The sequence below is a fragment of the Suncus etruscus genome, chromosome 19 (genome assembly GCF_024139225.1).
Source record: "Suncus etruscus isolate mSunEtr1 chromosome 19, mSunEtr1.pri.cur, whole genome shotgun sequence".
NCBI classification, from domain to species: Eukaryota; Metazoa; Chordata; class Mammalia; order Eulipotyphla; family Soricidae; genus Suncus; species Suncus etruscus.
The window spans coordinates 28,950,172-28,971,164 of record NC_064866.1 but is presented as its reverse complement, the minus strand read 5'-3'; the positions used below and the strand labels follow the sequence as shown (position 1 = coordinate 28,971,164).

Below are 20,993 nucleotides of genomic sequence, written 5' to 3'. Positions count from 1 at the left end.
ACTCTGACTCCAGGGTCTACATTTTTGATAAGAACAACTTGTATCCAAGATTTAAAGGAATTTTATTATGCAGTAAGTTTCTGTACTAAAACTGTCATGCTGCATACCTTTCAATTTCTAAATATGGTTTAATATACAAATAAAACAAATGTTTGGAAAAAGTTTTTTTCCAATTCTTGAGATGTGAGGTCTCAGAAAGAAGGATGTAAACATGTGGAAACATATAGCGTCTGACATATTCTTTTTCAAATTGTGTTAAAAATATTCACTTACAAATCAATAAAATACTACTGTGTGAACTAGCTAGAAAAATACTGTGGAGGGGGCCGGAGAGATAGCATGGAGGTAAGGTGTTTGCCTTTCATGCAGAAGGGTCATTGGTTTGAATCCTGGGATCCCATATGGTCAAGTAACCCCTGAGCACTGCTGGGTGTGACCCAAAAACAAAAACAGAAAAGAAAAATACTGTGGAAACTGACATTTCAAACAAATATAAAAGTTTAGAGATGAAAGATTAGTTAAGGTTTAGATGGCCAATAAAGAAAAAGCAGGTATTTAAAATGACATGTTGAGAACCTAAGAAAACACATTTAACTTCACTTTTCCACGTTCACCATGATAAAGTGTAGGTAATAAGTCATCTAGCTAAATAATCCAAGGAGTTCAATTAAAGAAAAAGTAATTGGGCTGGAAAGACAGTACAGGTAGTGTGCTTGTCTTACACTCAGTTATCCAGGGCTCAACCCCCAGCATCCCAGACACCTCTGGGAATAGCCCAAAAACCAAAATGAAAAAAAAAAGATAAAGTAGATAGACAGTGCTAAGTCTGCTTAGTAAGTTACAACAATTACTGTAGAGAAAATAGGGGCTAGAGCAATAGTACAGTAGTAAGGTGCTTGCCTTGCATGCTCCAAACCAGGGTGTGATCCCTAGGACCCCATATGGTCCTCTGAGCCCACCAGGAGTGCAGAGCCAGGAGTCAACCCTGAGCACAGCTGGCTGTGGCCCAGAAACAAAAAACAAAACAAAAAAATCAAATCAAAGAAAAGTTCTACTAAAAAATTTGCTACCGTAAACTGTATCAGACACTAAAAAAGTCACACCTGTGTTAAACTGACAAAAACTCATATTTGACTGAGGGACTGGAAGGATTCTGAAGGTAGACAGAACTAAATGGACAAGGGTAGTCACCTGTCTGCTTAACACCTTCCATTCTCTTCCCTCAAGCTAGCTGTAGCTACTTAGTTTTTTTTTGTTTGTTTTTTTTTTTTTTTGGTTTTTGGGCCACACCCCGTGACGCTCAGGGGTTACTCCTGGCTATGCGCTCAGAAGTCGCTCCTGGCTTGGGGGACCATATGGGAAACCGGGGGATCGAACCACGGTCCGTCCAAGGCTAGCGCAGGCAAGGCAGGCACCTTACCTCTAGCGCCACCGCCCGGCCCCCACTTAATTAGTTTAATGTCTGAGGGAAGGGAAAAAAAACCAATATGGTAAAAATTATGATAACTACCTTATGACAACTTTTAAAATTTTGCTATAATTACAAATTTTGGGGGAGCCACACCCAGCGCTCAGGGGTAAAAAGTTACACTCCTGGCAGGCTCAGGGGACCTTATGGGATGCCAAGGATGGAGCCCGGGTAGGCCAGGTACAAGGCAAGCATCTAACCTGCTCTACTATCTCTCCGGCCCCAAATTACATTTTTAACTTAAAGGCTTAGAAATCAGGTTTTTTTTTCTGTTGTGGGGGTCATATATGGTGGTTGTTGGGAGCATGGCAGTGCCACAACCAGGACACCCACAAGTGCTTCAGAGGACATGTGGTGCCTCGGAACAAACTCAGGGCCTACCTACATAAGCCACAACCCCAGTTCCCAAGAAATTGGTACTTATAAAAAACAACATTTTCATAGCAAACAGTTCTAACACTATTAAATTACAACCAAGACTGAAAGTCACCCCCCCCCCCACATGGAAGTCAAAATTTTAAAGGGTTTCAAGGCACTAGGACTCAAATCCTTAAAAGGGATCTTAATATTCCGGTCCCATAATTAAAGAAACTTCTCAAATGTTAAAAACAAATTAAAAAAAGACCTCCAAAAATATGGGCCTGGAACTTTTGCCAAGACATCACTTTGGTGAGGGCAGAAAGCTACTACCAGCAAAAAGCTCAAAAACCTTCTTCTATTGAGATGCATGCCCCAAACAATAAAAGCCCTCACCCTATTAACCAAAATGCATTTTTTACTTCTAAAAACCCTCTTACCTGGTTACAAGGGTTTATACAGCTGTTTGCCACTGGAACACCACCTTGCAGCGTATAACCATGGCATCCTTGGTTGATAATCACCTGTTGCCTAAGTAATCATCAGCCCGCATGGAGACAGACAGCACTAGGCAACTTCCATCCGAGGTTAATTCAAAACAAGCCCAACAAGCCTGCATTTCAAGTGGTCTTCATCTGCAACTAGTTAAGTTTAAAACTGGCAAACAACAATGGTGTCTGAAGCCAATGGTGCAGCACTGCTGGCTTCCTCTTGAGCTCCAGCGTAGTCACTGTGCACCGAAGTCTCCTGCTGCCAACAGAGGAGTTGTTCTCCTGTACTGGGAACAGCTTCCAAAGCTCAGGAGCCCCTGTACAGGATAATGCTGGAACTAAAGGCAAACATTTTTTCCTCCTTAAGGATGCCTCCATTTTTTTCCTCACAATCTGTACTACCAACCGAAGTGACCGGGCCTGAGTGTGCGTTGGAACCTATGAAACCGTCACGGTGCATGCACATCCAAGGCATGTGGAACCACAGGTGAAATAAGGCACAGATACCATGTAACGGTTCTAATTACAAACGCTAGCTCTCAGGAACTCTTCATCCATTCAGAACTAAACCCATCACTGCATTCATTACTCTGGTAAGAAGCCCCTGGAGATGGAGGAGCTTCTCAAATGTGTCAGGAAAGGCTTTATTAACATCACCATTAACATTTAAAAGCAAACGGAGCATTTCTCCTCCTTTTGGCAATTTGGTGCAAATGTTAAGTGCAAGATAAAGCAATTTCAAACTTCTCTTCAAATTAAAAATGAAACTAAGGCCAAACGTGATGGGTGAACAACATAAATCAAAACTTAAATTTCAGCAACTCCGGCTCTTCAAACCAGCACAGCCCCAGATTCCTGCATTGTGGCGAGGCTTACGGTGCTGGCCCCGGTGCTGGCCCCGGCTTCTTGTGTGCTAGCCACAGCACCACTTCCTCATCAAGTTGAGGACTCAGAAGCAAACGACCCCCTTCACTGCAAACAAAGGGGGTCACAGTAACGCTAGTGATCCTTCAGAATTGAGAATCGACACACCGCGATAGTCAGAATGATGCTCTCCCTGCTTCTTGCTCAAGACTTACAGGATCTGTCTGAGCAGCAGCAAGTACCCCCTCAGCTGCAAACAAAGGGGTCAAAGGTTTGCCGTCAATTCACTTCCAGGCAGAAAAACATTTTCCTCAAAAGAAACAATTTATTTAGAATAAAACAAAAGCAGCTCGACTGTGAGCAGCACGTTTGAGTGACAGCTAGTTTTAAGCTGTGTGAGCCATAAAAAGGGTTTTTCTTTACTTTTCCAGAAATCTTGTGTACACAGCACAAAGCAAAGAGGTCATTTTTTTTTCCACTTAAAACACCGGCATTGGCATCACAATAGCAGATACACAACTTTTAAGCTGCCATTTTAGTAAAATGCACAAATACTAAACATTAGCTTTCTTCCATCAAGAGGCCCATGTAAACTCCACATAAGCCATCACTTCTCTTCAAAAAGGTCCATTAGAGCTCTGAATTCCATGTCTTCATCTGCTGTTCACCAGCTTTGCTTGCAGGGGGGAGAAAAAGGTTATTCAGTACAAATGTTTACAATATTAAAAATATATATCTATTTATATTTCCCCTAGGCCATTATAGATGAACATAACGTTAACAAGACCTTCCTGGATAGTCCATCTTGACTTCAAAAAGCACCAATAATACCCACTGGCACAAACCTTAAAATGAATTTGCTGTGTGAATAGACAAATAACAAATAGAGTAGGGTAGGAATTTTTTTCTAAAGACTGCAATTCAAGTAATGCAGATTTGAATTTATCCTTTATATTTACGTAACTGAGTAAAGGATGCCAAGAATTTAAAAAAAAAAAAAAAAAAAGGAAGTCTATAATCTACCTCTTGAAAAATGAAATGAATAAAAAATGATGGTGTTTTGTCCAACTTTAACCCCCTCTATTTTCATTATATAATTTAATAGGTATCAAGATACAATGCCATTCAAAATTACACCTTCATATAAGTTAACAAAGACACCAATTGTCCTTTTAAGAAATAGGGTTCAAATTATTAAGCAAAAAAGAACACTTTAGAGCTTTTACTTTTTAACTGTTTAAATTATGTGTCTGTCCCATTAAGCTCTACGGTTCATTGTGGCTACCTACTCATTTTTATTTCTTTAGGGGCATTATTCTGCCAGAAAGTAACAAGACCAATTCTATTTCTTTTCTTGTTCTCATTCTTTACTCTGATTCTCAAAGCCAAACACTGTGAGACCAAAATAATAATAATAATAATATAATAATAAATAAATAAAATAAAATCCTAACAAGGCCCTCTTAGAGATTTCCCAATTCTCTTACCAGAGTTTTTGGTGAATAGTTCCCATACGATACAAACTACATCGTTAAAGTTGTACCTGCAAGAGCAAATTATTTGTCTTTAAAAAACTAAGCAAGTGCCAGAGGGATAGCACAGCAGTTGGGCATTTGCCTTGAACTCGGCCGACACAGGAAGAACTCAGGTTCAATTCCCGGCATCCCCCAAAAGCACTTTCTGAGCGCAGAGGCAGGGGTAGCCCAAGTGCCGGAGATGTGGGCCCTCCCCCCCACCAAAAAAACCTAAGACAGAAAAAAAATGACAAAAAAAATCCCTAACCACATTGCCAATGAAATTTTGCTCATAAAAAGTCCTTAAAGTTTTGACTCAGAAAGCAATAAAAATGTACACCATAATTTTACTACTGTACTCTGTGCTGTGACGATCTTAATCGAGTCAAGAATATATTCAAAACGTGACAAAAACTTAACATTAGCCAGAGGATGGACATTTAAAGATGTAATCCTTAAAGGGGAAACTCCTTAGAGAAATGCCAATTATACCAATTACAAGCAATAATTCAAAAAAAAAAAAAATAGACATATTTGGCCAGGACTTGAAAAACTGCTTAATTTCCCGTATACCTTAAGGGTGTGATCTACATCTTAATCAGCTTGATGTTTTTCACCAATAATACTAAATATGTAGTTAACTCTATATTGAAGATTTTTCCCATTCATTTGAATTGTGTCCCAGGGGAAAAAAAAAATCAAAGAAACAAAATGTTTAAGTAAAATAAAACAAATTTGTTGTTAAAAAAGAACATCCACTGTTGAGATTATGAGACTGGTTAATGAGAATTAAAACCAGATAGTATTTTTAAGAGTTTACAAATACTCTGAATCTGCACATAGGATGGGCAACACAAATATTCATCTGAAATGATGGCACTTGTTAGGTAAGCACCAAACTAAACATAATTGTTTTTTAACAATCACACATTTAGAAGTGATATCAAACCATTGTTTCAAAAACAGCGACACACAAATGGCCAAGACCTAACAGAAGCTGCGATGTTAGACAGCCTCACACATGTAGCAGAAACCACAGTATTCTTTGATAAACTGTCCATCAACTTTTTAAAAAGGCAGAAAATAGAAAACCACACATTTTGTTTTTGACTAAAATTAGGTGCTCATTCTCTAAAAGAGCAAAATCTTCTGTCCAAGCTATCTTATCAAAAGATACTCATAAGTTAATATTTAGTGTGACTATTTAAACTGGAAAAATGCATCTAGCCACAAAAGAATTGTACTTTGACCCTGGTTGATACACATCGCAAACTTGCATTAGTTTCTGAACAGGTGTCTATATATTAGCATGCCATTCACAGCTTTTTCTTAAGCACTACAAGTCCTAATTGTAGGATTTCAGATCTTTGTGCTCAGTCTCTTGCTTTCAAAATGGCTCGTTTTTCCAGTTTAAAAACAAAAACCATAATGACCTCCAAACATGGAAAAAAAAATCATAAACACATTGTGAAACCCAAAAAGGCTGACACAGCAGTGATGAGGCTTTCATGCTGACATGCACTTATGACACCTGTCATGACGAAAAGAATAAATTACATGACGTTTCCCTGGGTTACTATTGGTGCTATTTTAAAACTAATAGCTTGATAATAGAAAGAAAACAGTTGGGTTCTGCCAGGCATTCAATAAGTCACTTTCACAGAATAGAAACATGCCCATGATCCAAAAGGCTCGAAAGTTTCTAAACCTAATGACCTAAAAGGCCCTAAAGTTTCTAATCATAATTAAGTATAAAGGAACTCAGCTTGCTAAGTTCTCAGTATTTAAATCAAGGCAGGAGAAATTTACCTGAGAGGCTAGAGGTGGAGACAGAGGGGTAATAAACAAGATTTAAAAAAAAAAAAATCAACCATTATAATTAAGCAGCAAAAGCCCTTGGTAAGAGCCAGAAATCTGTATTATCTGCAGCTCTGAAAATAACTGTGAGTAGATTAATTTCTTTTATATTAAATTCCAGGTGTCTGGAAAATAAGAATTTTTTAAAAGGGTCTCCCAAACTGACATTTTACTTCTCTGTGGCTAGACATCAGATGAAAATACTAAACTAAAATTTCAAAGATATTCAAAATCTTTCCCAACAATGTATCACTACTAAATATGAAAATAAAAACCTAAGAAAAATTTAAAAGGAGTATGTCAAAAGCATTTCACGAAAACTAAGAAATCCTGCAACCCAAATAGGGCCTGCTTAATGCCTGCTGAAACAGAAAATGATTTATGTATGAGCCTGCAGACAACTCTTCTTTCTATTACGTACTAAAGTGAGAAATCTGAATGGCTACAAAAGTGAAAAACACCCAAGTTTTGAAATATGCACAATTACAACTATACCTGCTTCACTTCTCTGAAAAAGTAAAAAAACAAAAAAAAAAAAAAAACAAAACAAAAAAAAAAAACCAACCTCAAAAAATAAATCCCACCACACCAGTAACCAATCAAAAAAATTCTGATGTTAAAAGCACCTACTACTCACTTCTTGCATACTAGTGTAAGCTTAAGACAGATGGTTTGTAACACTCCTTAGTTTTTACTGAAGGTTCACTACAAACCAAAAGTGCAAATACGGGATACAGAATTCAGAACTAATGACAAAAATGTGTATGTCAAAGCAAATTCAAATAAACCGTAGTTTTAAGAGGAATACTCAAGTATCTGATTAACATACATCGCTAAACCATTTACCAGCTTATGCTTTTAAGATTATTGATGGAATTTCCACCACACCCATCACATTTTCAGTACAGAATTTACCATACACCAAGTAAGCCATTTGAGGTGTACATTACCATCTTTCTAGTCAGTGGGCTTTTTCCTCCAAATTCTGACTGTTCCAAAATTTGAGTTTGTAACTTTGAGGAATTGTTTTTAAAGCTCAAGGTAAAAAAAGAAAAACCTGAAAAGCAGGAAAATATTATTCAGAAGACTAGGAACTCCTAATTAAAACAAGTCCATTTACCTGCAACCCTCAGGGCATCCCTTTCATTTCAGAGGTAAACTGTCCTAACTTCTTCTATTTCAAAGCTTATAAAAAAAACATTAAAAAAGAAACAAAGCTAAACAACTAAACAACGAATTAAATGAACATTTTTATGTCGCTGTATCCCTTTACACATCACAAAACCACCGTGTCAAAATAGTAAATACAAGTTGCACATGGACTCTAGGACGCACCACGGACAATGATCATGACCAGGTAATCCTCTTCCGATTTGGCCAGTGCCTTGGCAGGAGAATCCAGGAACTGCTGGGAGAACTCACAGGGTGGGAAGGCGTGAAGAACCCCGGTGTTTTCTTTGTCTTTGTTGCCCCCCACAGGGAGGCTGATGACCCCAGCCGCCTGCTTTTGCTTTAAATAGGACACCAGGTTCCTAAGTGGCCTCTGCGTGGAGGTGGCAGTGTCAGAGGTGGCTGAGGCAGAGGAGCGGCTGTCGGAACTTCCAGGCACGGCGAGGAGGATGGCGTAGCCGTTGGGCCCCGCCACCTTGATTCGGCGAGTGACTTCGTCCAACTTGGGCTGGTCCAGGCGGAGCCGCTGCGTGATCTTGAGCTGGGCCACTTTGCCGCCAGTCGCGCCCTCCACGAGGAGACTGCTGGCCACTTGGAGGTCGCCCTGCAGCAGATGCATGTTGGACGGGAAGTTGCTGTTCTTCAGCAGGAGCATGCCCTGCCAGGCCAAGCAGAGTTTCGGGGAGGCGGCGGCGGCGGAGGCGGCCCCGCTCTCCTGCTTCTGGGTAGGGGCCTTGAGTTTGGAAGAGGCGGCGCTGGTGCTGGCGGCGCTCCCCTCGGCCCGGTCTTCCTTCTTCAGGGGGCTTTTCCCCTCGGTGGGCGCCGCCGCCCGGTGCTTCCGGTCTCGCTCGGCCGAGGCCGAGTTTTTGCGGTCCCTCTTGTCGCCCTGGCTCTTCTCCAAGCTGCCCCGCCGGTCCCTGATGGGCGAGGGCCTCTCCAGGAGGAGCCGCGAGGCGCGGTCGTTGTCGCTGTTGTAGCGGTCCCGGGCGCTGCTGGGCTCCGGGCTGCGGTCCGGCGACGGCGCGCAGTGGCGCTTCCGGGGCCGGTCACTCTCGGGGGACCGGTCCTGGTGCCTGCCGCCGCTGTCCTCGGCCAGCCTCCTCTTCCGGGGCTGGTCCCGGCTGCTGGGCAGATCTCGGTCGCCGCGGTCCCGGTCCAGGGACCAGCCGTCGCGCCGTCGGTCCAGGCTGTCGAGCGGCTCGTAGGCGGGCACCGCGGAGGCCGCAGTCCGCGTGCTGCGCTCGCGGACCGGGGGCGGGGGCGGCGCCCAGTCAGAGTCGGGATAGAGGTCCCGGTCGCGGTCTCTGTACAGCAAGGGCGGGGTGCGGTCGCGAGCCCCCCTCAGAGGGTCGGGCGCCCGGTGCCCGAAAGCATCCGTCACCAGGTCGTAGTGCGCCAAGGGCAGCGGCTGCAGGTACTGCTGCTGGTAGCGGTGCTCCGTGTCGGCAAAGTCGACTCGGAGGCGCCGGTCGGGGCCGCCGAGCGGGAAGCCCCGCATGTGGGTCCAGGCGGCGTGCGCCGCGTCCAGGCTCTCGTACTGGATGTAGGCCCAGCTGTCGCCCTTGCGGTAGTCGATGGTGCGGATGGTGCCGAAGCGGTCGAACTCGCGGGCCAGCGCCGCCAGGGGCACCCAGGGGCCCAGGCCGCCGACCCAGAGGCGGGTGGTGGGCGTCGCCTTGCCGTAGCCGATCTTGATGGGGTTGCGGATGATGATCTTGCCGGACATGGCCAGCTTGGCGCGGTGCGACATGTCGAGGTTCTCGAACTTGAGGAAGCCGTAGGTGCTCGTCTGGCCCCGCGAGGGCCGCTTGATGTCCACCTCGGTGATGACGCCGAAGCGGTCGAAGGCGCGGCGCAGGTCGCTCTCGGTCACGGTGATGTCCAGGTTGCCCAGGAAGAGGGTGCGGTTGGCGCGCTGGTCGTCCTCGGGGGAGATCTCGTCCGCCTCGCGGAAGGCCGCCGCGCCGCCGCCGCCGCCCCCGCCAGCGCCCACGCGGGGCTCCAGGCTGTAGGCGGGGCGCACGCGGTCGTAGAACTGGTAGTCGCGGTCGCGGTCCAGCTCGCGGGGCAGCGGCGGCGGCGGGGGCGGCGGCAGGCGGCCGAGGGCCAGCTGCTGCAGCCGGTAGTCCCGGTAGCCCAGCGCCGCGGCCCCGGGCGACAGGGAGCGCTGGCCGCCGCCGCCGGGGGCGTGCGCGTGGGCGTGCGCGTGGCGGTGGCCGCTCACCGACATGCCCGCCAGGCTGGACGACAGTCCGTAGGCGTCCTTGTCGAGCGGCGAGCGGCTGCGGCGGCGGCTGGCGTACACCGCCTCGATCTTGAGCGGCCGGTCGTAGAGCACCAGGCGGCCGCGGGCGTGCTTGGCGGCGCGCGCGTCCTCGGCGCGTCGGAAGTTGACGAAGGCCACGCGCTGCTCGTCGCCGCCGCCGCCGCCGCCCGCGCCGGCCAGGCGGCTGATCTTGACGCTCACGTCGCCGAAGCGCTTGAACTCGTGGAACAGCCCGTCCTCCACCGCCTCGTCGCTCAGCTGCGAGCCCAGCTCGCTGATCTTCAGCGTCTTGTACTCGCCGCCGTCCAGCGCCGCCGACGAGGACGACGACGACCCGGCGGCGCCCGACGCGCGCGACTCGCCGCCGCCGCCGCGACCTCGGGAGCTGCCGCGCGACTCGCCGCCGCCGCCGGAGGAGTTCTTGGCGGCGCTGGGCGAGCTGTAGGCGCGCAAGCTGCGGCTCGAGCCGCCCCCGCCCGTGTCGTACTCGCGGCTGCCGCCGCGGCTGCTGCTGCGCGACTTGTCCAGGTGCAGGCTGCGGCGCGAGCTCTCGCCGCTCTTACCGCCGCCGCCGCTGCTGCTGCCGTTGCTGCCGCCGGAGCCGCCCAGCTTCTTGCTGCGCTCGCCGCGGGAGGACGACGAGTCGTCGCCGCCGCCGCCGCGGGAGCGCTTGGGCTTCACCGGCGAGCGCTCCTTGCCCTTCATGGCGCCGCTGCTGCTGCTGCTGCTGCCGGCTGCGAGGCCGCGCCTGACGGGCTGCAGGTGCTGCGGCTCACGGTGCTGCTGCTGGTGCTGGTGCCGGTGGCGCGGAGGGTGCGGCTCGCCGTCGTCGTCCCCGCGCAGCGGATGCTGATCCCCGCGCCGGCCGCCGCCGCCGCCGCTCGCCTCACACAGCGGAACCACCGCACGCCGCCATCTTGGACTCCGCCGCGGCCCGGGCTCCCGCCCCGCGCTCCTCATTGGCCCGGAGCGCGCCTCTCCTACCGCCTCATTGGAGAACCGCGTCGTCCTCCTTCGCCCTCGCCTCCGCGCGGCGCCGAAGCACCCCGCCCGGCGACGGTTATTGGCCTCCGCGCTGCGCCGCACAGGTGCTCATTGGCCACGGCCGGCGTCCTTCTCCAACGGTTCCTCGCGCCAGACTGAAGCTCCGCCCCGCGCGCGCGTGCGCGCCGGCTCGGTCAGCTGACCTGCGATCCCGCCGCGCGGATTGGCTGAAGCGCCTGTCCTGTCAGGGCGCTTCCGCGCTAGGCCCGCCTCCTCGCGCTCCTCATTGGCTCCTGAGGCAGTCCGTCAAAAGAGGGCGGGGTCCCCGCGCCGGCTTTTTTTTTTTTTCCTTCTTTTTCTTCTCGCCGAGGCAGGTCTCGCGAGATCGCAAAAGTCCCACAACTTTTCCCTCCACGCCTCGCTCGGCTAGACCGCTGCGTGGAGTTCAAATCTGATTGGCTGCCGGCGAGGCGGGCGAGGACGCTGATGGGTGGAGAGAGCTGTCCGTCACGCTCTTAAAGCGACAGGCACCCAGGCGCAAGGACTCACCCGACTGTAGGGGAAGCGAGGCTGAGGGAGGCGACATGGTTGAGCCCCTGCGGAGGAAAAGAAAGCAGACCTGAAGCGCTGTCGGGGAGGCAGCTGCTGAGCACCTGCATCATGGGTCCAGCCCTAGGGGCCCCCCACTTCCTACCTGCGCCTTCTGGAGGGCCGCACGGCCCCGCTGGAGGTGGTCGGGGCGCCCCGAAGTCGCCGCCGGAAGTCGTCCCCGCCGCGTCTAACGAGGCTCCATCTTGACTGCTCGCAGGCCTCAGGCCCAACCCCCGAGCGCGAGCAAGCGCCGCCCGTCGCTCGGAGCGGCGCGGGGCGGCGCGGGTCAAAGTTCACGGGCCGCTGGGTTCCACGCGCCGGGCTCGCCCTCCGCTGCCCGGCCCGGCCCGCCGGAAGTGGCGCTGCAGGCCTGGCGAAAGCGAGGCAGGCGCGCTTTGCAGCGCTGCGCTGGCTGGGTTTGGGGTTCGGGTTGGGTGTCTTGTTTTTGGGGTCGCGCCTAGCAGCGCTCAGGGGTTATGCTCCTGGCTCTGCGCTCAGGAACTGCCCCTGGGTTCGAAAGGCAAACGCCCTGCCTACCTCCATGCTCTCTCTCCAGACCCTCTGGAGTTTTTTTTTGGGGGGGTGAGTTTTGGTTTTTTGGTTTTGGGGTCACACCCAGCAGCACTCTGGGGTTACTCCTGGCTCTGCGCTCAGAAATTGCTCCTGGGGTTCGGACCACCCTCCTTCTGCATGCAAGGCAAACGCCCTGCCTACCTCATTGCTATCTCTCCAGACCCTCTGGAGTTTTTTGGGGGGTTGGGTTTTGGTTTTTTGGTTTTGGGGTCACACCCAGCAGCACTCTGGGGTTACTCCTGGCTCTACCCTCAGAAATACCTCCTGGCAGGCTAAGGGGGGGACCCTATGGGATGCCAGGGTTCGAACCATCGTCTTTCTGCCTCCATGCCACCTCTCCAGCCCCTCTGTGGAGTTTTCTTTGGTTTTGGTTTTGGGGTTACACCCCATGACACTCAGGGGAGACTCCTGGCTCTGCACTCAGAAATTGCTCATGACAGGCTCAAGGGGACCCTATGGGAGCTTGAGGTTTGAACCACCGTCCTGCATATGCAAGGCAAATGCCTTACCTCCGTGCTATCTCTCCAGCCCCTCTCTGGAGTTCTTTTGGTTTGGGGTCACACCTGGATGTGCTCGGGTTATACTTCTGACTCTGCGCTCAGAAATCACTCCTGGCAGGCCCAAGGGGACCCCATGGGATGCCGGGGTTCGAACCACCGTCCTTTTGCATGCAAGGCAAATGTCCCACCTCCATGGTAGCTCTCCAGCCCCTCTTTGGAGTTTTTTGTTTTTGTCTTATTTATTTTGGGGGGTTGGGTCACGCCCCATGACACTCAGGGATGACTCCTGGCTCTGCACTCAGAAATCGCTCCTGGCAGGCTCAAGGGGATCCTATGTGATCTTGGGGTTCGAACCACCGTCCTGCCTGCAAGGCAAATGCCTTACCTCCATACTATCACTCAGGCCCCTCTGGAGATTTTTTAGTTTTGGTTTTGGTTTTCTGGTTTGGGATCACACCCAGCAGTGCTCAAGGGGTTCCTCCTGGCTCTGCGCTCAGAAATCCCTCCTGGAAGGCTCAAGAGGACCCTATGGGGTCTTGGGGTTCGAACCATCGTTCTTTTGCATGCAAAGCAAACGCGCTACCTTCATGCTCTCTCTCTGGCTCCTCTGGAGTTTTTTTGTTTTGCTTTGGTTTGGTTTAGTTTTTGGTACACACCCGAGGACACGCAGGGGTGACTCCTGGCTCTGCACTCAGAAATCACTCCTGGCAGGCTCGGGGGACCATATGGGATGCCGGGGTTCAAACCACTGCCCTTCTGCATGCAAGTCAAGCACCCTACCTACCTCCATGCTATCTCTTCGGCCCCTCTGGATTTTTTTTGTTTTTGTCTTTTTTTTTTTGGTTTTTGGTTTACACCCCATGACATTCAGCAGTGACTCCTGGCTCTGCACTCAGAAATCACTCCTGGCAGGCTCAAGGGGGCCCTATAGGATCTTGGTGGTTCGAACCATTGTCCTGCATGCAAGGCAAATGCCCACCTCCATGCTATCTCTCAGGCCCCTCTGTGGATTTTTTTTTTTTTGGTTTTGGAGTTTGGTTTTTTGGTCACACCCGATGACACTCAGGGGTGACTCCTGGCTCTGCACTCAAATCGCACCTGGCAGGCCCAAGGGTACCCTATGGGATCTTGGGTACGAACTACCGTCCTGCATGCAAGGCAAAAGCCCTACCTCCATGCTTTTTTTTTTCTGCTACTTCGCTTCTCAGTAAATCGGGTTTTATTTTTTGAGTGGGATGACTTCTTGATTCCGACACAACCGGGATTAGTTTTTTTTTCTTTTTTTTTTTCTTTTCTTTTTTTGGTTTTGGGTTCACACCCATGACACTCAGGGGTGACTCCTGGCTCTGCACTCAGAAATTGCTCCTGGCAGACTTGGGACCATTTGGGATGCCAGAATTCTAACCAGGGTCCGTCCTGTGGTGGCCATATGCAAGGGTAACGCCTTACCATTGTGCTGTCTCTCCGGCCCTAATTTATATATTTACTTTTGGATTTTTTGGGGGGCCACACTCGGTGATGTGCTTGGGTAACTCCTAGCTCTGCACTCAGAAATCGTTCCTGGCTTGGGGGACCATATGGGATGCTGGGGGATTGAACCAAGGTCCCTCCTAGTTAGTGCGTGCAAGGCAGGCAGGCTCTTTACTGCTTTCTCCAACGTTCCGGCCCTAAATCAGTTTTCTTTGAATGGTGTCGGGCTGACACTCTGGATGCCACTTAGCTCTTGGCCTTTCTTTTAGTCGCCTCGTGGAGTCTGACCGGGAAGGAATTTCTTGCAATGCAAGTTGCATGAGGGTTGGGGTAGAAGAGAGATTTTTTTCAGTGTGTGACTTTATTAATAATTATTGGGCCGGAGAGATAACATGGAGGTAAAGCGTTTGCCTTGCATGCAGAAGGATGGTGGTTCGAATCCCGGCATCCCATCTGGTCCCCTGACCCTGCCAGGAGCGATTCCTAAGCATAGAGCCAGGAGTCACCCCTGAGCGCTGCCGGATGTGACCCAAAAACCAAAGAAAAAGAAAATAATAACAGAAAAGTATGGGGCCAGAGAAATAGCACAGCAGTGGGGCATTTGCTTTGCATGCGGCTCACCGGGGAGGGACCCGGTTCAATTCTGATAGACCATGTGGGCCCCCAGCCTGCCAGGGGCGATTTCTGAGTGCAGAGCCAGGAGTGATTCCTGAGTACCACTGGGTGTGGCCCAAGAACCAATCAATCAATAAAGTTAAAAAAAAAAGTGGGGTTGGCGCAATAGTGCAGTGGTAGGGCCTTTGTCTTGCACAGGGCTGACCCAGGACAGACCTGTGTTTAATTCCCAGTGTCCCATATGGTCCCCCAAGCCAGGAGCGATTTCTGAGCACATAGCCAGGAGTGACCCCTGAGCATCACCAAGTGTGGCCCAAAAACAAACAAACAAAAAAAACATGCACAGCCAATTCTAACAATTCTCTTAACTGTATCAGAGCCAGTCGTCTATACTGTCTTTCATTGCTGTCATTTTGTTCTGGGCCTGGTAAACATCAGCTTAGTCAATGAGTCAGCTCAGTCTCCAAGGCGATCTGACTTTTTAGCTGGGAATGGTGTTTAATGATAACGATCTGGATGTTAGGGGATTGGAAGAAAGAAAAACTAGATGTATTTGTATTTTATTTTATTTTATTTTATTTTGGGGCCATACCCACCTGTGCTCATGGGTTACTCCTGGCTCTGCACTCAGAAATCGCTCATGGTTGGGGGGGGGACCATATAGGATGCCAGGAATTGAACCCAGGTCTGTCTTGGGTTGGTTGCGTGCAAGGCAAACGCCCTACCGCTGTGCTTATCTATCCAGCCCCATTAGGGTATTATTAGTAAAAGCAAAAAACACTCAAGAAGGGGGCCAGAGAGGGGGCGCAAGCAGTAAGGCATCTACTTTATGCACACTAGCCTAGGACGCACCACGGTTCCACCCCCCCCCCCCCACATCCTATAGGGTCCCCCAAGCCGGGAGCAATTTCAGAGCACATAGCCAGGAATAATCCCTGAGCGTCACACCTAGCACCGGGTGTGGCCCAAAAAACAAGAAAAAAAATTACTACCGGCAGGCTTGGGGGACTATATGGGATGTTGGGAATTGAACCTGGATCTGTCCCTGGTCATCCGTGTACAAGACAAACGCCCTACTACTATGCTATCGCCCTGGCCCTTTATATCAGTTTTTAATATATGGGCTTTACAGAGGGGCTATGAGGATAAAAACTAGTGGTTTTTATTTATTTATTTATTTATGTATTTATTTTGGTTTTTGGGTCACACCTGGCAGCGCTCACAGGTTACTCCTGGCTCTATGCTCAGAAATCGCTCCTGCCAGGCTGGGGGTACCATATGGGATTCTGGGATTCAAATTACCGTCCTTCTGCATGCAAGGCAAACGCCTTACCTCCATGCTATCTGGCCCAAAACTAGTGGTTTTTAGATGCTCAACATGGAGCAGTGCGCTGGGGGGAGACAGCATAAAGGACTGAGTTGTGTTTGCAGGTCTAAATTCAGTCCCCAACATAAAACAGAAAATGCATTGCCAGGAGTGCTTAGTACCAATAGTCCCCCAAATAAAAAACCATTTTTTTTCCCCAGTGTTGATGATGAGTTTCTAGCTCTAGTTCAAACTTCCCTCCAGTTCTCTTGGATGTGTCCAGATTTGTGAGGCCAACTGACTTGAGTGGTCAAGAAAACAGATTTAAGTTACAACAGATACTTTGTTTTGTTTTTTGTTTTTTGGGTCACACCTGGCAGAGCTCAGAGGTTACTCCTGGCTCTGCGTTCAGAAATCTGCCCTGGCAGGCAGCACAGGGGACCATATGGGATGCCAGGATTCGAACCACCATCCTTTGGATGTAAGGCAAACGCCTTACCTCCAAGCTATCTCTCTGACCCCATAACAGAGACTGTGAACATCATTAGCATATCAATCTGAGTGGTTTTTCTTTTTTCTTTCTTTTTTTTTTTTTTTTTTGGTTCTTGGGTCACACCTGGCAGTACTCAGGGATTACTCCTGGCTCTATGCTCAGAAATCGCCCCTGTCAGGCTCGAGGGACCATATGGGATGCTAGGATTCAAACCACCGACCTTCTGCATGCAAGGCAAATGCCTTACCTCCATGCTATCTCTCCGGCCCCAATGAGTGTTTGTTTTTTTTTCGAAACATAATATCCCATTATGTTAGAACTGCCATAACCCTTTCTTGGGTATCATTGCAGGTCCCTCTAGTTGCGCAACTTATAGCCCAACAGGAAGGTGACCACTTAACTCCTTCCAGATTGGTTTTCCATTATGTTTTTCATTTTGGTTTGGGGGCCACACTGCAAAGCTGTGAGGCTATTCCTCCTGCTGTGCACAGGATGACAGGTTGCCCTTGGTGGTGTGGTTCTGGGGCTCATGGGTTTGGCCTTATACAAGATAGGTGTTTTAACTATCTTTCTGAGCCAAACAGATTTCAAAGGAAAAAGCAAAAGTGGAAGAAAACAACACGATTAAAAGGTAACAGCATGTTTTCAGTCATTTCTCTATCCTCGTCCTATGTTTTATTGTTTATCCTCAAAACACACAGACAATTAGGACTACAATATGAAATTTATCTTGGGAGTAGAGAGCGATGATTTGATTTCCTAACAAATACAAATAAGGCTGGAGCTGGGGATTGAAATCTTTTTTGCTACCCACAGTAATGAATTAAAGTTTGCTATTTCATCTCCCTTTATAAACTACATGAGTCTCCTAGCAGTGAGGTTTGTGTAGTTTGGTCTGCAGGGAAAAGTTTTGTATTTTATCCACAAGCATATATTAAATCCTGGAAATAGCAAACATTTAGACTCAGTTTGCATTTCAAAGTTACTTATTTGTGGTTTGGAGGGTGGGGAAGATTAGTGGTGACTGTTTTGGTTCCACACTGGTACTGCTTAAAGGCTACTTCCAGCTCATTATTTGTGGGTCACTCCCAGCACTACTTGGTGGGGGGACCATGTTGTATCTAAAATCAAACTCAGAGCATTTAGTTTGAGAGATCAAATCCAGGGCTCTTTTGTACATAACATGCATTCAGTTCATGGAGCTATCTCTCTGGCCCAGTTTGTAGACAATTTAAAACAGTTTTATTAGGATAAAATTCACATACCATAAAGTTTACCCATTTAAAGTAGACAGTTTGGGCCGGAGAGATAGCCTTGCATGCAGAAGGACAGTGGTTCGAATCCTGACATCCCATATGGTCCCCTGAGCCTGCCAGGAGCAATTTCTGAGAGTAGAGCCAGGAGGAACCCCTGAGCAACGCCGGGTGTGAACCAAAAAAATAAAAAATAAAGTAGACTATTTAGTTTTCTTTTAGTACTTACAGAACTATGTACATGGTTTGTAGATCAAGATAGCTCCAGAAAGCACTCTTGCTATAACTTCCATATTGGAAAATAGTAATATGATTATTTTTTTTATTTAGATATACAAAGAATTGTCAGAAGCATGAACTCTGGAACCAACCTATTTGTCTTGGGCACACTCAAAGAGTTAGTGTTAATTTGTATGAGCTTTAATTTTTCTCACCTATAAAATTATATTTTGGTTTTATTTGTTTGTTTTACCACACCTGGTGTTGCTCAGGGATTACTCCTGGTGGTGCTCAGGAGACAATATGGAATGTTGGGGATTGAATCCCTGTTTGACCAGGTACAAGGCAAACACCTTAACCACTGTCCTATTGTTCTGGCTTCATTCCTATAAAATGTGAAGACTGACAGAAGAATAATGGTAAGATTAAAAACATTAGCACTAGTATATGGTTAGTGCTTTATAAATACTTGTTATTACCAATATACTTTCACTTTGAACTTTAGAACATGAAACTGAGTTAATCATAATCCTTTGAGCTTTTAAACTTTTCATTCATGGGGCCATAGAGATTAATAGACTAAACACATACTTTGCATTTAGGGGGTTCAGGTTCAATCCCTAGCACTGCCTTATCCTCTGAGCACTCAAGAAACTCTTGAGCACTACCCAGTATGGTCTTCAAAACAAACAAAAAAGCATCTGCAGTGTTTACTTATTTTTATATAGTATAATATGAATGCCCATGAATCCTCATTCAATAAAAGAAATGGGGGGCCGGGCGGTGGCGCTAAAGGCAAGGTGCCTGCCTTGCCTGCGCTAGCCTTGGACGGACCGAGGTTCGATCCCCGGGTGTCCCATATGGTCCCCCAAGCCAGGAGCAACTTCTGAGCACATAGCCAGGAGTAACCCCTGAGCATTACCGGGTGTGGCCCAAAAAAACCAAAAAAAAAAAAAAAGGAAAGTTATCTATAACTTAGTTATTTCAATCCTCTTCCCTTATCCGTTTTCTACTTTCACAAGTAGTAGCTACTATCCTGAATTTGGTATTTATTTAACGATCTTTTTACTTAAGAACTCTGATATTTTCAAAAAATTTTAGTAATTCATATACATATGTGTGTGCCTCTGTGGATGCACATTCACACATATGATCCTTAAAAGTATTTCAGGGGTTGGAAATAGCACTAAGGGTAACAACTAAGGTAGTTGTTTAGCATATGTCTGTAGCTGTGGCCCCAGCCCCAGTGTCAGGTTTAAATCCTGACACTGCATATGGTCCCCTAAGCACCAACAGGAATAACTCCTGAACACTTCTAGGTATGGCCTCCCCACAAAAATGTATTTTGGAGTGACCCCGAAACACTTGAGAAGAGTCCCTGAACACTACCAAGTATAGGCAATAAAAAAGATACCCTAACCCTGATTTAAAGCATGCCACTTTATAATTTCACTTACATTTTCTATTACTATGAATAATAATTATATGTGTTTGACAATATGCTTAGTCAAAGGTTATGGAGAAGTATGACAATTCTATCAAAGAATATCTTAACAGAATCTGCCCTGTTTCTGTCCTGTAATTCTGTGTTCTGAGATGCTTCAGTCTGGTCCATTGTTCTGTAAGGTGTTGGGCAGGTGTTGGTTCACTGCTAGCTATTGTGGTACATGTTTCACTCTAACCCCTAGAAATGACATGACTGCCGAAATTGCCTCTTCTTCCCATGAGTAGAAATAGGGACACATGGGGCCGGAGAGATAGCACGGAGGTAGGGCGTTTGACTTGCATGCATGCAGAAGGACAGTGGTTCGAATCCCGGCATCCCATATGGTCCCCTGAGCCTGCCTGGAACGATTTCTGAGTATAGAGCCAGGAGTAATCCTTGAGCGCTTCTGGATGTGACCCCAAGAAAAAAGAAATATCGGGGCCAGAGTGATAGCACAGCAAATAGGGCGTTTGCCTTGCACTTGGCCAACCTGAGTTCCATCCCCAGCATCCCATATAGTCACCAGAGCCTGCCAGGAGTGATTTCTGAGCTCAGAGCCAGGAGTAACCCCTGAGCACTGCCAGATGTGACCCAAAACAACTAAAAACCATATCATAGAGCATAGCTAAATAAAATAAAAACCAGTCTTTATTGAATACATACTACATTTCAGGTACTCTACTAAGTACTCAGCTAAACTTATTTAGCCTTCACAATAACTCCCAGAGATAGGCACATAACCCTTTAGCCCCCTTGTCAAAAAGGGGAACTGAGACCCAGTGATATATTTACAAATACTTAAGAATATCATGTGTGTTTTAAGAGTTTGGTATTTTCCAGTACGAATTGGAGAAGAGTTTGATTTTGTCATTACAAAATCTTGGCAACTTTGCTGATTGTCTAACCAGTATCCACTCTACTTTTTCTTGTGAGTAGATGTGAACTTTATAACAAATATTATATACAGCTGCACAGGTGACTAATAGATGCATGCTAACAGATCCTGAGACCTAGGAAGGCACCAAGTTTAAAAAGACTCTAACTGAGCCCGGAGAGATAGCACAGTGGCGTTTGCCTTGCAAGCAGCTGATCCAGGACCAAAGGTGATTGGTTTGAATCCTGGTGTCCCATATGGTCCCCCGAGCCTGCCAGGAGCTATTTCTGAGCAGACAGCCAGGAGTAACCCCTGAGCACCGCCAGGTGTGGCCCAAAAACCAAAAAGAAAAAAAAAGGCCCTAACTACCTGAGGAAGAGTTTGTTTTGTTTTAAGCTGTCTACTATTACAGGAACTTGCTCAAAGCAGCCCGTACTCAGCTGAGAGAGCAGCATGAAAAATGACTCCTGTAAGAAAGGATGTTTGAAAAAATAACCTGTACTCACAGGCATTAGGGCCCTGAAAAACCTTGGTTGCCTGTCCATGAGGCATTCAGGAAAAAAAGGGAATGTAGCATAAATTTGAGTCATAACTTCAACTGGCATTTAAAAAAAATAACTGATGTAACATTTGTGTAGATTT

At 47.6% G+C, this 20,993-nt stretch overlaps 2 protein-coding genes across 2 annotated transcripts in view; both read right to left on the bottom strand.

Annotated features, from left to right (window-relative positions):
• The window catches only part of KCNC4 (potassium voltage-gated channel subfamily C member 4), a 248,510-nt gene that overhangs the window by 108,684 nt on the left and 118,833 nt on the right, over positions 1-20,993 (bottom strand). The gene's annotated exons all lie outside the window — the stretch shown is intronic.
• On the bottom strand, positions 3,486-10,947 carry RBM15 (RNA binding motif protein 15). Its single transcript, XM_049765607.1, has 3 exons — positions 7,887-10,947; positions 4,668-4,723; positions 3,486-3,851 (listed from the first exon to the last, which is right to left on the bottom strand). The coding sequence occupies exons 1-2, from the start codon at positions 10,945-10,947 to the stop codon at positions 4,704-4,706; spliced, it is 3,081 nt and encodes a 1,026-aa protein (XP_049621564.1). The 3' UTR covers positions 3,486-3,851; positions 4,668-4,703.

Excerpts from the sequence above, each read along its gene's own strand:
- RBM15 (XM_049765607.1), bottom strand. The coding sequence starts at position 10,947 with ATGAGGAGCGCGGGGCGGGAGCCCGGGCCGCGGCGGAGTCCAAGATGG. Across the intron at positions 4,724-7,886 it reads GGTCATGATCATTGTCCGTG|GTACAACTTTAACGATGTAG; the intron begins GTGCGTCCTAGA and ends TTGCTCTTGCAG.